The sequence below is a fragment of the Phycodurus eques genome, chromosome 12 (assembly GCF_024500275.1).
Source record: "Phycodurus eques isolate BA_2022a chromosome 12, UOR_Pequ_1.1, whole genome shotgun sequence".
Lineage (NCBI taxonomy): Eukaryota > Metazoa > Chordata > Actinopteri > Syngnathiformes > Syngnathidae > Phycodurus > Phycodurus eques.
In genome coordinates, this window is record NC_084536.1 from 3,645,995 (window position 1) to 3,661,611 (window position 15,617).

Below are 15,617 nucleotides of genomic sequence, written 5' to 3' on the forward strand. Positions count from 1 at the left end.
TTTCCCACTTGGAGAAGTCAGCGAGCGAGTGTGGAGCGGCGCCTCCTTCTCCCCTCTGGTTGTCAATCTGCAGTTGTTGCCTGCCAGCTCAGCTCCGTGCAAGACTTTCTTTCGCTCGCCTGAACTGGGGGAAAAGATGGCATCCCAGCTGTTGACTTTGAGGGTCTTGGGGTTCGCTGCACTGCTGACATTCTTGGCTCTAACAGGTAAGTCCCAACATTATTTTCGATGACAGCTAATAAACATTCGCTAGCAAACCATTTTGGGCCTCTCGCTTGGAAAAGCGCTGCACAAGGATTACCCTCTGGCCTTGTAGCCATTTCATTGTGTTGCGGTTTGTGTTGCACGTCTCAGCACGTTGAGGATCGGCTTTCAAATCCGGCCTCCTCTGTGTGGAGTTTGCATGTTCTCCTCGTGCCTGCGTGGGTTTTCTCCAGGTACTCCGGTTTCCTCTCACATCCTAAAAACATGCATAGTAGGTTAACTGAAGACCCTAAATTGCCCGTTGGTGTGAATGTGAGTGTGAATGGTTGTTTTGTTTATATGTGCCCTGCAATTGGCTGGCGACCAGTTCAGGGTGTACCCTGCCTCTCAGCCACAGTCAGCTGGGAGAGGCTCCAGCACGCCCGTGACCCTAGTGAGGATAAGCGGTACAGAAAATAGATGGATGGATAAAAACAGCTCTCGATGTTATAGTTACATCAACGGGGAAAGCACCATCAAATATAGAAAAACATTGTGAATTATTGTAACATGTTGCATTTTGTTACTAAAATTTGATGTATATATTTTTTTCAATCCAAAAAACTAAATATTTTTTGGCTAAAAAGGAAAAAACAAAAACCTAGTTTGGAGACCATGTTTAAAAAAAAAAAAAAAAAAAAAAAAATCTAAATTCACATTGGATACGGCACCACATTTTCTTTTCCAGATTTTTTTTAGGAGACTTTAAGAATTTAAACTCTCACAGTTTCTATGTTGAATGCATCACTGCGATTGAGATGGTTCATCCAGATGCGCACCCCTCCCCCTGTAAAAGCAAGAAAGCCCGCAAGGGCCAAGGAAAAAAGAAGAGTGGAAAAAGTGAGTTGCTATTCATGCTGTGGAAAGACTGTTGGCAAAGCTCATTTCAACATCACATTCAATACATGCTATTTTATTCCATATGAAAGAAAATGCGTTGTATTTCTCCACGAAGCAGTCTCTCGTCAGGTTTAATAATATAGCAACTCAAGTAGAAGATTGCTCAGAAGCAGTCATTCCTGAAAGTCATTCAGTAGGGGGAAAGGGGGGGGGGTGGTGGTGAGTGTGGACGGAATGAGGTGGCGTGTGCGTCAGAAAAGTTGAAATACAACCTGCAACGTAAATGAAGCTCCTTCTAGAATTCATTCCACATCACCTGCGTCACAGAATGGATTGTGTTCCACTTTGGAGGTTCTACTGCACGCCAGCAATCGTTGGTTCAGGTTTGGACTTCACCTGTTTCCTTTCCTCCTCACAGAAGTGTCAGGTGATGGCAAAAAGCTTCACAAGCTCTTCAGAAAGAGAGACGGCAAGTGTCGACAATGAATACTAGAACACAATGGAATAATATTACAAAAAAAAACCATATGATAGAAGTGCACGGTTTCATCCCAACATCATAACAACAACAAAGAAAATGTGTTCATTTTTTACCTCGTGTTGTGTGTCAACGCAGTGGCAGCCGGGGCTCCTCCCGCTGCCTCCGTCGCCGTGCCGCCCTCCAAAGCTCGCGAGTTTCTGGCCACACTGAGCCGACGCAAGAGGAACATTTGGGACCACAGCAGAGCGGATGTGCAGCAATGGATTATGCAGTTTATGTACATGGGCTTTGACGAGCAGGTGGGTCGCTTACGCGCAGCCGCATTAATAGTTTATTATTAAAATAAAGCCTCCCCAACCCGTCAATGAATGAAGATAAAGGCATAACAATATTTGGATTGTCAACATTAAATTACAAAATAAATACAAATTATACAATACAATGTATTTTATCATGAAATATGAATATATATTTTTAAACTCAGCCATTAAATTACTAATTATGTTAAAGTCTCAAATTATTATATAACACACATGCTTAAATATTATAAAAACTATTAACTAAAAAATACATTATATCTTTCATTTTTAACCTCATTTTGCTACAGTCGATACTTGAATTATTAATAGTTACATAGTTTTTAAAAGGTCTCTTATTTTAAGTTTATTATTATTAGTTTGATTGATTAAAACATTAACAATAAAAATGTAAAACGCACTCAAGTATTTTTATACATACTTTGTGATTTTGAATGTTTAAATCCATTCAGTTATTGGTCCTTCTATACAATTGGTTTCTCAATAAAAAATCCGGCCTCAGAGTTATAAGATACATACAGATGAAATTCATTACTAAAACACAAATACCGTAAATCATAACTACAATGCGGCCCGAGACAAAAAATTGGTTTGGCACCGTGCTCTAGGTGTACACGAAAGGGTCACTGCCCAATTACAGCTGTTGCATTTTGGGCCTCCCTCACAATTATATTTTCATGTCGGTAATGAAGGCGGTACTTGTAAAATGTTTGATATGAACTGATACATACATTTTTTGCATGTACTTATTATAACCGCTTCCACCCTTTGCGGAGACTTTTTTTTTTCGACACCGAGGCTCATCGTGTCCTTTCTCGCCCCCCCCCCCCCCCCCCCCCCCCCCTCTCCTAAAAGTATTCTTTCACAATCCACACAAACGCAAACAGCCAAGCACGGCTTCGCAGCGGACATTCAACACGCCGGCTGGAAACCGCACGATGAACATGGATTTGCACGCAACGGCAAATTCCCCATGCACACACGTGGGCCCTTGGTGACATTTTCGCTCTCGTCGGTGGCACTAAAATGCTAATGTGGTAACGCTTGGCGGTCACATTTCACCACACATGCTCTCGCTGGCTAGAAGTTCATGATGACCGACAAAACTGCTTTTATTAGTGTTCAGTAGAGATATATATATATATATATGACTGAATGCTGAAGAAAATGCTGTGAGATTGATTGATTGATAGCAATGCTGCCGCACTAATTTGTGGTAAAGGGCTACCGTGTTTATTTCCCCTCAGTGTGGGCATAATGATTCAGTCCACACAATGTAAACCAGTGGCCTTCAAACTTTTTACACCAAGTACCACCTAAAAACTAAAGGTTTGATTCCTAAAATTTTTTTTATTTATTTTTTGTATTACTGTAAGCCACTGTAACATTATACACAATTTGAACATTAACACTGGTTTAAATGTGGGGGCGGGGGTGAATAGATGATGATTCAATTAAATGGCACCAAAAAAAAGTTAAATTGTACCTACATGTCTAAAAACAAGAAAGGTTAAATGTTAACGTATTGAACTTTAAAAAGTTCGATTCAACTTTACTGTATTTAGGCAGTGATTTCCACATACCGCTCTTTTTTTGCCACCGACCGGTACTTGGAAGTACATTTATTTCGCGGAGCGGCGGCAACCATCCATTGACAGGGGGAGCAGGGAAGGCGTCGACAGTCAGTACAGAAGCTCATCACCAACAGGGCAAGATTGATGCCGCCCGAGTTTTCCCGATATGTAGCTAATCATCGACAGAGGGGGAGACTGGAAGAACCACAGAAAGGTATAGAAGTGGACGTACTTGATCGATTATGGATCAAAGACCTGTTGTACATTTTGCCTTTCAGCTCCTTGTTAGAGATGATAAAGTTAGGCAAAAAGTACTTAAGTATAAAACAGTTGAACATGTGCATTCAAAAGCATTTTAGGCTCATCCTGAAATGTCATTGAAAGTATCCCTAACTTTTTGTAAATAGTGTATATTCATGGGTAAATGGGGACATACATCGCTGCTGTCCATATCCACATGTGCATATATTGTATTTATTCATGTACACGTCACATCCACTGCTGCTGCACATTCTGCTGTCTCATTGCCTGCTGAAACGTGCGCATCGATATTTTGATATGCTTGTGTGCTGTTACTGTATAGCTCAAGCTGCTGCAAAACCAGAAAACCCCCTATTGTGGGCCTAATATATTTTAGACTATGTCAGATGGTATTAAAAAGGACCGTCAGGGGTCAGCTGTTGTCCTAATGTGACAATGACACCCTAAAGACTAAAGAATATTGACACTTGAGCCATACACAAGCATCTTCAAGGATGACCACCTTCGTGAATGACCTTTGCCGCCACATCACTGAGAAAGGTGAACGCTGTCAAGGCATTGGCCTTTTAGTTTGCCCGCTGCGAGTCTGCAGGCCACTTTATCCTAACATCGTTTTCTCTCCCCACCCTGCAACCCCTCCCCTCACTGACTAGAGGCTGGAGTCGGACTTGTCCTACTGGATGGACCACGCACGCTCCAATGACCACGGACGTCAGCATCACTACGACGAGAACGCACCCATCGGCCCGCGTGACCCAAACTCGTACCGACACGGCGCCGACGTCAACTATGACTACTATTAGCGACTAGCACGCGCACACCTTCCTGACATGCGAACAAAACAAAACAAAGATACACATGCTTTTTCGACAGGCAAAGCAGCTCTCCTGCTTTCCTCGAGGCTCTGCTCACAAATACAATAAAAATGTCAAAATGACCTTGCTTTAAAAAAAAATATGTTACGTCACGTGATTAAAGTCTATAGCTTGTTCCGCTTATCGTTTGCATTGCCTCTGATGTAAGGTCCTTTAATTTGAAATCCAAGGTTTTCTCCCCATCGCTTCCTTTTTTTTGTTTGGAACACAAAATGAGCCACACTTAAGGAAAAACAAACATAGGGAAAATAAACATTCTGAGCAGAAGCTGTGGGTTTTTATTTGGAAAAGTACAGAAATCTGCCACTTATTCAAAAATACCAAAAACAATTCAATTAGGATTTTCATCACATTACCTTTTCAGCAGAGATAGTACGACCAGCTAAAGTGAAAGGGTTAAAACCAAACTAAAAAAATCTTCCCCTCACAATCGATTTTAATCCCCATCACTTCCCATCTGAATCACTGGTAACTTGAATAAGCAACACTGAATTGAAAAGGGGAGAATTTGCTTTTTGTTGTTTTTCTTTGCTATAGACTGTAAACATTTACCTCCTAAAACTGGCCACACCAAAAGGAACTAAAAGGAAAAGCAATAGCACTATTTACAAAAAAAATGATCACCTGATTACTTCCTCATCAACAGATGCCTTAAACTGCAACACTTTAAATAAGGAAATAAAATATGCCGTCGGGTCTTTTACTTTCAAATAATTTCAAGATCTCCTCCCACCATTTCCCCTATAATGCATTGCTGATATCCAAAATAAGCCACACACAAAAAAAAACGTCTGTACTGGCCAGTGGCTGAAAGGCAAAAAAAATAAAAAATCTGAAGGGGGATAAGAATGGTTATTTAATTTCATTTTCCATGTTATTGTTATTGAGTGGAGTCTTGACTTTTATTCTGCTTTACCATGCTTATTTTTTGTAGGGGGAAAAAAAAGCTGTGGCTTTTAACAAAATGAATTGAGGATGAAAAATATTTTTTTTGTTTAATTGGTCTTCAGACAACCAACGTGTTGTATATACTGTAAGTATAGCAATATAAGGTCAGCATTTCTAAATGGCACAATCTATGATAAATCACGTGGAGACAAAAATCTGAAGGCGCTCATGCATTCTGCAATGTTGTCTTTATGCACTTCGTATATGAATATGCAGCCAGTGAAAAGGCCTTATATAAAGACTGTGTAAATTAAAAAAAAAAAAAAAAAAAAAAGTTCAGAGGTCAGTGACATTAAAGAACAAGGTTGTGCCACATGTTCTTGTACCACCATGAGTTAATGAATAAATATTTTATGAAAATAACCATCTTCACCTGATATGAATAATGCACATCCTCACACGAGATGTCCCCCCCAGTGAAGCACGGTGTCACAATAAGTCTTTTCTTCGCCACCAAACGAGAATGACTCTTCTTTGATAAATCTATTTTAAAAAAACAACAAAAAAAACACATAAGCACTAAAGCGCGTCAACAGTTTTATATGGCTTAAGCACAAATTAACAACAACAAACAAAAAAAACACCAAAAGAAATGGAAAACAAAGATGCTGTAGGCTGTGTTTTAAATAATTGGCTTGTCCAACCTAAAAAGCTCAGGCGAGAGGCCTCACAGTGCAACTTGCAACTCCTTATCAAGGCAACAATCAAAGTCTTATCGCAATAAATATCCGAGAATGCACCTCTGTACACACTTCAAAAATGAAAAATAGGTCCTGCTCAAATGTGTCTCGGTCGGCCTTTCTTCATGCGGGCCGCTTTGGGTTTGGGGATGTACTGATTGTTGGCCTGGTGCCCCAGCTCCCTGCTGAAATACTGGACCGTTTTCTTTAGGCCCTCCTCCAGGGGCACCTGTCAACACACAAACACGATGACTCACTCCAGCTGGGCTGTTTATATTACACGGATTGCGAGCCACACAATTTTAAAAAACCAAAAAACAAACAAACAATGTCGTACCATTAAAAAAAAAAAAAAAAAAAAAAAAAAAAACACCCACCTAACTCCCAAAGGCTTGGACTCGGAATATTTAATAAAAACTCAAAAGAGAAAAAAGTTCCCCTCACTCTTTATTAAGGGATGTAGAATAGAATTGCACTGCATCCATACTGAACCGTTTCTAATAGTTTAGTTAGTTAATACTAGAAAGTTAATACTTTCATTTATTCATATAGTGGAACCACCATATATGTGAAGTGCATTTTACTTTTCTTTCTCTCCCTGATGCCAGTAGAGAAAGCCACCTGGCAATAATGCAAATTGTTTACATTGACAAAAGGAAAATGAAAAAACAAATTCCAGTTGTATGAATGTATACCGGTACCTGTAAGTGTTGTGAAAAAGATGTGCTTTCATTCCAATATGATATGAAATGTCTAATGTTTAAAAAGCTTTATATACTATGGTAAATTTTCACCGCTCATCTGGGAATCATGACGCCCTCGCGAGCACCGCCATATTGATGTAAAATCCAAAATATTGGGGATTTCGTTCTGATAATTCCAGATGGGGAAAGGGACATAATTAGACATGTCCACATACATTTTGGTGATGGCTGGTCGCATTTTTGTGACATTAAGCAATGTTAAGCTTTTCCACTATAATGAGCGCCATAAAATCCAAAATATTAAGTGATTTCATTCTGATATTTTACACAGGTTAAAGTGGGCATAGGTCTCCTGGAGTGGCCCAGTCCAAGTCCTGACCTCAAGACCATTGAGATGTGCTATTCACACCAGCGATCCCAGGAATTTTGCTGAACTGCAACAGTTTAATTGAGTTACTGACAACTTAATAAAATGTTTACAAGGGGTTCATACCACTGGTTCCCAGCCCAGCATCATCTTGGCTTTTCGGATGTCAGGCCTCCTCCTCTGTGGGTCATCCTGGGCCTCGGGAAGGAATTGGATCTGACTTTTGCTCACTGTGGGAATGGACAAAAGCACTGAAAACATATCTTGAGCTGCTATGTGTGTAAAAAAAAATTGTATAAGCATTTACATCAAACCTTGTTCTTGTCAGAGCGCGAGTTGTGCAGAAAACTATGTTGTTGTTTTTTTCTTTACTTTTGTCAACACTTTCAAGCTTGACAGAGGTCTGCCCTCTATAAGGCCTGGTACACACATTTTTTTTTTTTTTTTTAAATCTTAAAACTAAGAGATTGTTCAGTTGTTACAGACCACACACATGAAGGTAGAAAAATGAGGCATTTAACACTTTTGATAGGACTGTGTGGCGTGCTCTAATAATATCAATACAGCACACCGCACACAAAGACTTTGTTCCAACCCCGATATAGAATCTAGTCCTCCAAGACAGAAATCTCGCGTTAGCTAATGAAAACAAAGAAACAACAACATCACAACAACTGAGAAACACTGGAGGCAACATGGAGAAGGAAACGAGAGGAGGGAATGATGGTCTTGTTTTTACAGAAAGAAAAAAAGACCAACAAAAAAAATCGTGGCGATAGCGTGAAATTTGACTTTTTAATCTAAGTGTGCTACAGGTGAGTTCTCAAAATAAATTAATGGCTTGTCTTACTATCCCAGTAACATGGGTAGGACATGTTTGTTTGTCAGGTCACTTCTTGATTGGCTACATTCCATTTCACGTCTTACTAGGTCTGGGCAATTATGGAAAAACGTAATGAACATGGTTATATTGATTGATATTGAAATCACAATTAATAAAATTATTCATTCATTTTTAAACTTAGTTTTTACTTATCAAAACTCAACTTCAAATATAACGTAATAAAACAACCGGAAAATAAATTAGTAACAATAGATTAAACAATAAAAAATAATAACAATAAATAAAAATACAAACATTGGCAAACCTGGGGTGACTGCATTTTCTATTATATAGGTTTGTTTAAAAATAAAATAAAAATTAAATTAAAAAAACTCCCAATATTCTGGCAAAGAGCAATAATGTTACTAATCCTAGTTGACCTAAAACAGGAAAACTTTAGTCTGATTTCATGTCAGACATACAAGGGGGGGGGAAACGTGACTGTATCTGCTGTACGCGCCTTGGCCTCTTGGGGGTATTGTGGTGTGATGCATGCATGGAGCTACATATTACAGTAAGCTAAAAATAGAAAGAAAAACAAAACAAAACAGTAAAAGAAGTCATAAAACTTTATTAATCTAATTTTTCACAGATTACGAAGAATATATGCTTGTGAGTATTGCTATATTGTCTGTTTGTATGTGTTACGACGGCATTTGTGTGTAAATATTTGTTATTTGAAGTTAATTCCCTCCCGTGATCATCGATCAGGTTTTCCATTGACGCAGGAACTTGTATACACAACCCGCTCCACTGCACATTAATGGTTTTTCTTTGATTATAATGTTTTTATGATAGTTAGAAGCCCAAATCCAAATCACAATTAAATTTTGATCAATCACCCAGCCCTACTTCTTACCGTGATTTCTCGTGTATAATACACCCTTAAGTATAATGCGCACGCGTAAAATTGCCTCCAAAAATCAGGAAAATCTTTCTTCCTATATATAATAACCACCCATGATTTTCTGTCCAATAATATATTTATATGTAATAAATATTAGTGGTGATCCCCTCCTACTTTGTTTTTCTAATTAAGTCTGATCAGTATTATTATTAGTACTAAGGTTTACTTGTTCTTTAGCAACAAATGTATTACTGTGGCGCACCCTAGTGTTTATTTTTAATACTGCCGGTCTGCGGAGTGTGACTACTGGCACAGCAGCCGGCCGGCTTCATAATGTAATGTAAGCTGTAGAGGTCATGTGCCTGGATAGCACGTTCACTTCTGGGGCAAGATGATAATTAAAAATAGTTGAGCAACAATGAAAACTGCAGAAATTAGCATCCACATTATTACAACCGCTCCTGGGATTAGGATTAACTGATTTAAAACAGTATTTTAACAACGGCGCTAGGCACGATGGAAGATCCTCTGACAGCAAGCCGCCATGATGACGTCAACGAGGACTTCTTCATTAAAACATGGTGGCTCGCAATCGGAAGATTTCCCGGCGCGCCTAGCCCCTGTACTCCAGAGTGGTGGCTCAAAATCTCCACTTCTCCAAGATGTCTTGCATCACACGAGGATGATTGCGTGGGCTGTCAAGAAGGGCAACTAACTTCAATGCTCCGATGAACACATTCACAGCATTATGAGCCATTAGGGACTCAGTATAAGGACACTTTGACACGGGCAGGCCGAGGAGGAGCTGGTGATTGAGGCAGCAATCTTTGCCTTGAGCGGGAATCAGGTACTGTAGCATCTGGTTGTGTCATTTGGTCTACTCTTGGTTTAAATAGCTACTCAAATGTGCATTTTACGATTCTGCCTTTGCATTACAGCAATCGTCGACATCTGAATGAGTTTAAGCATTTAGTTTGAGCATTATTTGAACAGTAAATGACTTCAAACCTTCACAGAGAATTAATCAATTTCTGCACATGGAGTACTTTAAGGAGGAGGGTGCGAAGACGATTACAAGATGAACAGGAAGGTAGCGGGCTTGGCCAGACCACCACTGAGATAGCAGGGGTCAAGAGATTGCACAGACACATAGAATGACAACTATCTCGATCGATCGACCCTTACCAACTAGACTTTTGATGAGCTGAGCGAACTCCAGTATGGTGTGCTCCTCTGGGTTCCCCTGTAGATTAAAAAAAAAATACATTTTGGGGTTGGCAATTGATTATTAACGTTTAGGTTTACAGTTAGGAGTAAGGATAAGGTTAGATGTAAGGGTTAGGTTTAGGGGTTAGGGATAGGTTTGGGTTGGAAAAGAGGCTAGGGAATTAGATTGGCAGTTAGGGTCAGGTATAAAAGGTTACGAGTTAGGTTTACTATAAAATGCAGTGGTTCAAGAAGGAAAACTCACCAGATTGACTGGACTGCTGATGTTACTGTTCATCAACAACACCAGGCCGTTGACCAGGTCACTGGAATTCCAACCACACAAAAAAATGCATTTATAATGGGCTCTGTTCTTTCATAGTGGGGACTCCCTTTGTGAGAGTGACATTCCCTGCCAATTGTTTTGGTTCATTATAATAACAGAAAGGTGCACAATTGTTTCAGCACTTCTCCCATTTAAGTTCACAATGGAATACAATGTGCAAAGATCAGTCAAGACAAGACATGGCAGCGTTAGCATGTACTTGTTCTCCTCTATGCTGACCCACTAATTTTGTCCATGTTGCTCAAATATGTCTCTTAGGCAGCACGAAAACGCATTTCCAAAAGATGGAACAGCCGTAACGCGGTACAAAGAAGCATACAAACCGGACGTTACATGAATTGATACATTTAAATGGGACATATTATGGAAAATTAACTTCAATTGCTTGCATACATATCGTTGGGTCTCTGGAGTGCTGGCTCACCCATCAAGTGTGAAATTATTTTCCGAAGAAATCTTTTTTTTTTTTTTTTTGGACGCCTTTTTATGAAAAAGCGTGTTGTGCCATGCTGAATTTTGCCAAATGGTGCAATAGATTACATAGAGTTTACACGCAGTTAGGTTCGGCAAAGACCACTTTCAAGCCACAGTCGGACTACACCGGTTGAAGCACAGTCAAAGCCAAAACGTAATGTTAAATTTACATTATTTTCCTAGCATATGAAGGGACAGATTTTTAAACAGTCAACAAATTGTGTGTGGATGAGAAACCTTGACAGATGTAGTAAAACAGGGTGAACGCAACAAAACATGACAATACGTAATTGTCCATATCAAAACGTCCAAGTTGGGACAGACAGCATATGTATTCTCTGGCATGTCAGTCCTTTTTAAATAATGTCACATTCTGACACATTAGATGCATGTTTTGTACCATTGCCCACATTTCTCATGGCAAGTAAAGGGTGTATGGTAGCGGTTTCGTCATGTTCAATCAAAGCACATCCCGGTGTGTGATTCTTTATTAGCGTGCTATGCGTTTTACGCACGGTCTGGGATGTGGTGTATATACATAGTTGTTATTGTCCACCCCTGTAGCGCTGATGATTTTCCTGCCGGATTATCGCATGAGTGGCCAAAAATAGACGTCCCAACACTCAAATCTTTCAGATCCCTACTTGTTGCTCTGGGTCTTTGCAAATGTTTACTCGAAAAGCTGAAAAACTCACCAAACAGATTGAGTATCCTTGAGCATTGAGGAAAGTGGCACATGCAAAACAACAGCCAAATCTCAAGAAACTGAGTGCATGTTGAAAAACTGTCCTTGGACATACATGTTGTTGTTGTTGCCATCGTAACAGTGCACCCTGCAGTCAGCTTGTCGTTGATAAGCTTATTGCAAAAAATAAATAAATACAATTTTAAAAAATCCAAGAGCAGAAAATTGAAAGAGGACATTGCAGGAACACACAGCGGCAGTCTGAAAGAGGGGAAGGTGATTCATGCTGGAGGTAAGGGAGTCTGATTGGCATCTAAGTGCATGTGCACGAGCTTTGAGCAGAAGCTCAAAGAGGGTGTTCGGGAAAGTATTATCAATAAATTATGTTCTCCAACCAACATTTGGAACCTTCAGGACTGTTTATCCTTGGCGTTTGTAAATCAAAGTATATTTGAATCTATTTGGTAGTGTATTTTCGATGGATGAAAACAAGCATGTTGTAGAATTTTTCAAGGTATGATCTATGATTCTTTCACATTAAGAAATAAGGAAAACAGTCCAATTTAAAAATGGTAATTTTAAAATTTTGCAATCCTCCACTTTTTTGCTATTCTTTAGGCTTTACAGTAAGGCATATTCATTGTTCATTATGATTTCACCTGTTTTTTTTTTTTTTAGTTATATGGTTTAACTTTTTGTTGTGTTAAATGGTTTAACTTCTTTTTATACTTATTATTAATAATAGTTAGAAATGTTAATGTAGTGTGATGCATAAAGTCGACTAGCCTTCAGCAAAGACGACTTAAAATGCTACGGCTCTGTCAAGTGTCATCAACGGCTAAATAGTTTTAATGAATGCTTTTTTTATTTTTTATTTTTTTTTTAATTGGACAGTGTTAACTTGTTTTTACACTTGTCTGAGAATGTTAAAAAAAACTACAGAAAAATCTGCTTTTACAATTAGTCACTGTTGTATGCTCGAACAGAAAGATTATTATTGCAATGAATTACTATTGTACAAAGGTCAGGCAAACCTGCATATTCAACAATATTTTTGGCCATCAATATACAAAAGAGCAGATACTTGACCACATTGTGTGTAGTATGGGGTCCTCAGTCATAATCATGGTAAATGTATGACAAGCGCTTCTAGGGCATAAATGTAAAAAAGAAAATCCATTAAAAACTATGTATGCTGGTACCCCATGACATCTGGATTTTGGCCTGTCTAATTGCCACTTCCCTTATCTCCTCCCTGCCCCTCCTCAAGCACGATTTTGTATTTTTTTTTGCCCGCATGGTGAGTTTAGGCCAGGGGATGTTGTTGATCTCTGTAACTGTGGTCTTCTGAAGCTCCTTGTTTTGAGACTCTGGGGATAAAAGGCTATATCAATAACCTTGCTTTGACTGAGAGTGACTTCTTCCACCAACTAGTTAACTGCATTCAAATGTTATGATAAGTGCTAACATTTGTTTAAAAAAAAAAAAAAAAAAAAAAACATTGCAGGTTATAAATATGAAAGAAAAAAATAATCAATTGAAAGGCAGTTAGGTGTTGTGGCTAATAAGTATGGCTTCTTTTGCCCCGCGCCGTTCGCAAACTTGAACTGTCATGTCTCGGGATGGTCAGGGACCGAGCACCTACCCAACCTGGACAGATCCAAGGGTGTACTGAAATGAGTATAATATGTTAAAGGGAGTCTACTTGAATTAGTTCACTTCCACGAAGCCACTCGTGACAGCTGAGCAGAGCTTCAAATACTCTCACCTCTCAGATTACTTCTCACCAGAGATATCAAATGATCCAATTATTCAGTCAAAAGGAATGCAGCGCTCCTCTGTCAAAGGCGAGTGCACCTTTCATTTACTTAACACGGATGACATTTGAGTCAGTTAATGCCAGCATGCCACAAAATTTTATAAGCACTAATTTAGCCTTAATGGGCAGGTACATTCAGAGTGATGAATGCAATAGCATCCATTAACTGTGACAATTGTTTATTAAAAAGAGGTGTATTTGTTGGCTTGAGAAAAAGAATTAAAGCTGAATTGACAATCATTCAGGCGCATGCCAGTGGACATACCAAACAGGATTTAATTTAAGAAGAATGTCCCTGCTTACCTTACATACTGGAAGGCTCTCGTTTGGGAACCAGTGCCATAAACCTAGCACAGCAACAGATGAATTAGCATGGCGTATGGGTGTGTAACCTTGTGTCACGAAATGCATTACATTTCCAACAATATCAGTAGTTAATTATTGAATGCAGCCCTATGGGTGGCACAAGCCAGCCTTGGATCATCCATCCATCTGGTCCGAGCCAGCCAGCCATCCATCCATTTGCTGAGCCGCTTCTCCTCACTAGGGTCGCGGGCGTGCTGGAGCCTATCCCAGCTGTCATCAGGCAGGAGGCGGGGTACAAACTGAACTGGTTGCCAGCCAATCGCAGGGGACATACAAACAAACAACATTCGCACTCACATTCACACCTACGTGCAATTTAGAGTCCCCAATTAATGCATGTTTTTTGGGATGTGGGAGGAAACCGGAGTGCCCGGAGAAAACCCACGCAGGCACGGGGAGAACATGCAAACTCCACACAGGCGGGACTGGGGATTGAACCCCGCTCCTTAGAACTGTGAGGCTGACGCTCTAACCAGTCGTCCACCGTGCCGCCAGCCTTGGATCAGTAGTTCGTTATTTCTGCCTCGTTCAGGTTCTCTGGTGTAATTGCATTTTATATTCATCTAAATTGGAAGACAACACTGTTTGCTGCTGTGGTGACAGTTCTGCTCCGAATCATATTTTTCCAGTGATAAGAAATTATTTTAATGTATGAATCAGAGCTTCATGCAGGAAGGTTCTCTTTTCGGTCAGTATATAACTTCAAGGTAAACTGACCAAGGCCAATCCAAATTCAAGTTAACCAATTAAGGAGTCACTTTTACAATCATGCTATTCTTCCACCGACGCAACTCAACTACAATACAAAAGTCAAAACTGTCAAAAAAATGTATAATACAAATTCCATCAAGATTTATTTGGTGCATTATTTAGGCTAAGAAAAAAAGCAACATAAAAAATTCCAACGTCTTAGCTCTAAATAAACTACTAATGCATGGCCATGGATTACACCAATTGTCTATGACACTGTATATGCATTAGGGCTGGGTATTTGACAAAATTTATTGGTCTGGCTATGAGGAAATTAATTCTCAAATGATCAATTTACATATTTTTTTTCATAGGATGGGAGAATGTCTCTTAAAAGATCTGAACTCCAGTTTCCATGTCATTGTCATAATATGTTCTTCATAGATGTAGCTCAACTTCTCCAAGGTCATGTCATGCTGCTTTGCTGACAATGAATCCAATGTAATTCAACAGTGGAAGACAAAATATCAGAACATTTTCTTTGGTGGGGCTCTTACAGTGAGTGGTTCTCCCTGGAGAGCCTGCAGGATGAAGTTACTGACAACTCTCCCATCGTTCATGTGCATTCGGGAGCCGAACGTGTTGAAGATTCTCGCCACTCTCACCTCCACTCCTTCCTGAATGAAAAGAAAATATAGTAAATCCCTTGAAAAGATGTGCCAAACTGTTTCCAAATGTCATTTTCTTCCTTTCTACTTTTTACGTACGAACTGCATTCAGTGAGATTGCAATCAATGCCTTTGAGCCCTTTTCTATTAAAAGAGAGCTTTCTGCTAATGAATGTTTAATATGAATTACATAAGTGGAATTTGCTCCAGAAGACAACTTCATGCAAACACACACACCTGAAAAAAACGAGGTCACATGCGTCACACACACTTTCTTTTCGAAAATCCTTGGCCTTCGCAGGTAGACTAATGTATCAACTCTCTCTGAGGTGCGATATGGAGA

General features: G+C 39.5%; 2 protein-coding genes across 2 annotated transcripts in view; one reads left to right on the forward strand and one right to left on the reverse strand.

Annotated features, from left to right (window-relative positions):
- On the forward strand, positions 1–5,907 carry ecrg4a (ECRG4 augurin precursor a). Its single transcript, XM_061691871.1, has 4 exons — positions 1–206; positions 1,502–1,552; positions 1,700–1,863; positions 4,370–5,907. Exons 1-4 carry the CDS (start codon positions 137–139, stop codon positions 4,517–4,519), a joined length of 435 nt encoding a protein of 144 aa, XP_061547855.1. The 5' UTR covers positions 1–136; the 3' UTR covers positions 4,520–5,907.
- Positions 4,843–15,617, reverse strand: part of uxs1 (UDP-glucuronate decarboxylase 1) — a 23,196-nt gene continuing 12,421 nt past the window's right edge. The window contains exons 10-15 of the mRNA XM_061691868.1: positions 15,164–15,283; positions 13,854–13,897; positions 10,492–10,552; positions 10,206–10,263; positions 7,417–7,520; positions 4,843–6,448 (exon numbers count right to left, since the gene is read on the reverse strand). Of these exons, the coding sequence (XP_061547852.1) occupies positions 6,317–6,448; positions 7,417–7,520; positions 10,206–10,263; positions 10,492–10,552; positions 13,854–13,897; positions 15,164–15,283 (519 nt within the window). The 3' untranslated portion in view covers positions 4,843–6,316. The remainder of the gene's footprint in view (positions 6,449–7,416; positions 7,521–10,205; positions 10,264–10,491; positions 10,553–13,853; positions 13,898–15,163; positions 15,284–15,617) is intronic.

What these genes read in the sequence shown, in the direction of transcription:
- ecrg4a (XM_061691871.1), top strand. Translation starts at nt 137, where the DNA reads ATGGCATCCCAGCTGTTGACTTTGAGGGTCTTGGGGTTCGCTGCACTG. An exon ending in GACATTCTTGGCTCTAACAG is followed by an intron (nt 207 to 1,501) that starts GTAAGTCCCAAC and finishes TCCTCCTCACAG; the next exon opens with AAGTGTCAGGTGATGGCAAA. An exon ending in ACATGGGCTTTGACGAGCAG is followed by an intron (nt 1,864 to 4,369) that starts GTGGGTCGCTTA and finishes CTCACTGACTAG; the next exon opens with AGGCTGGAGTCGGACTTGTC.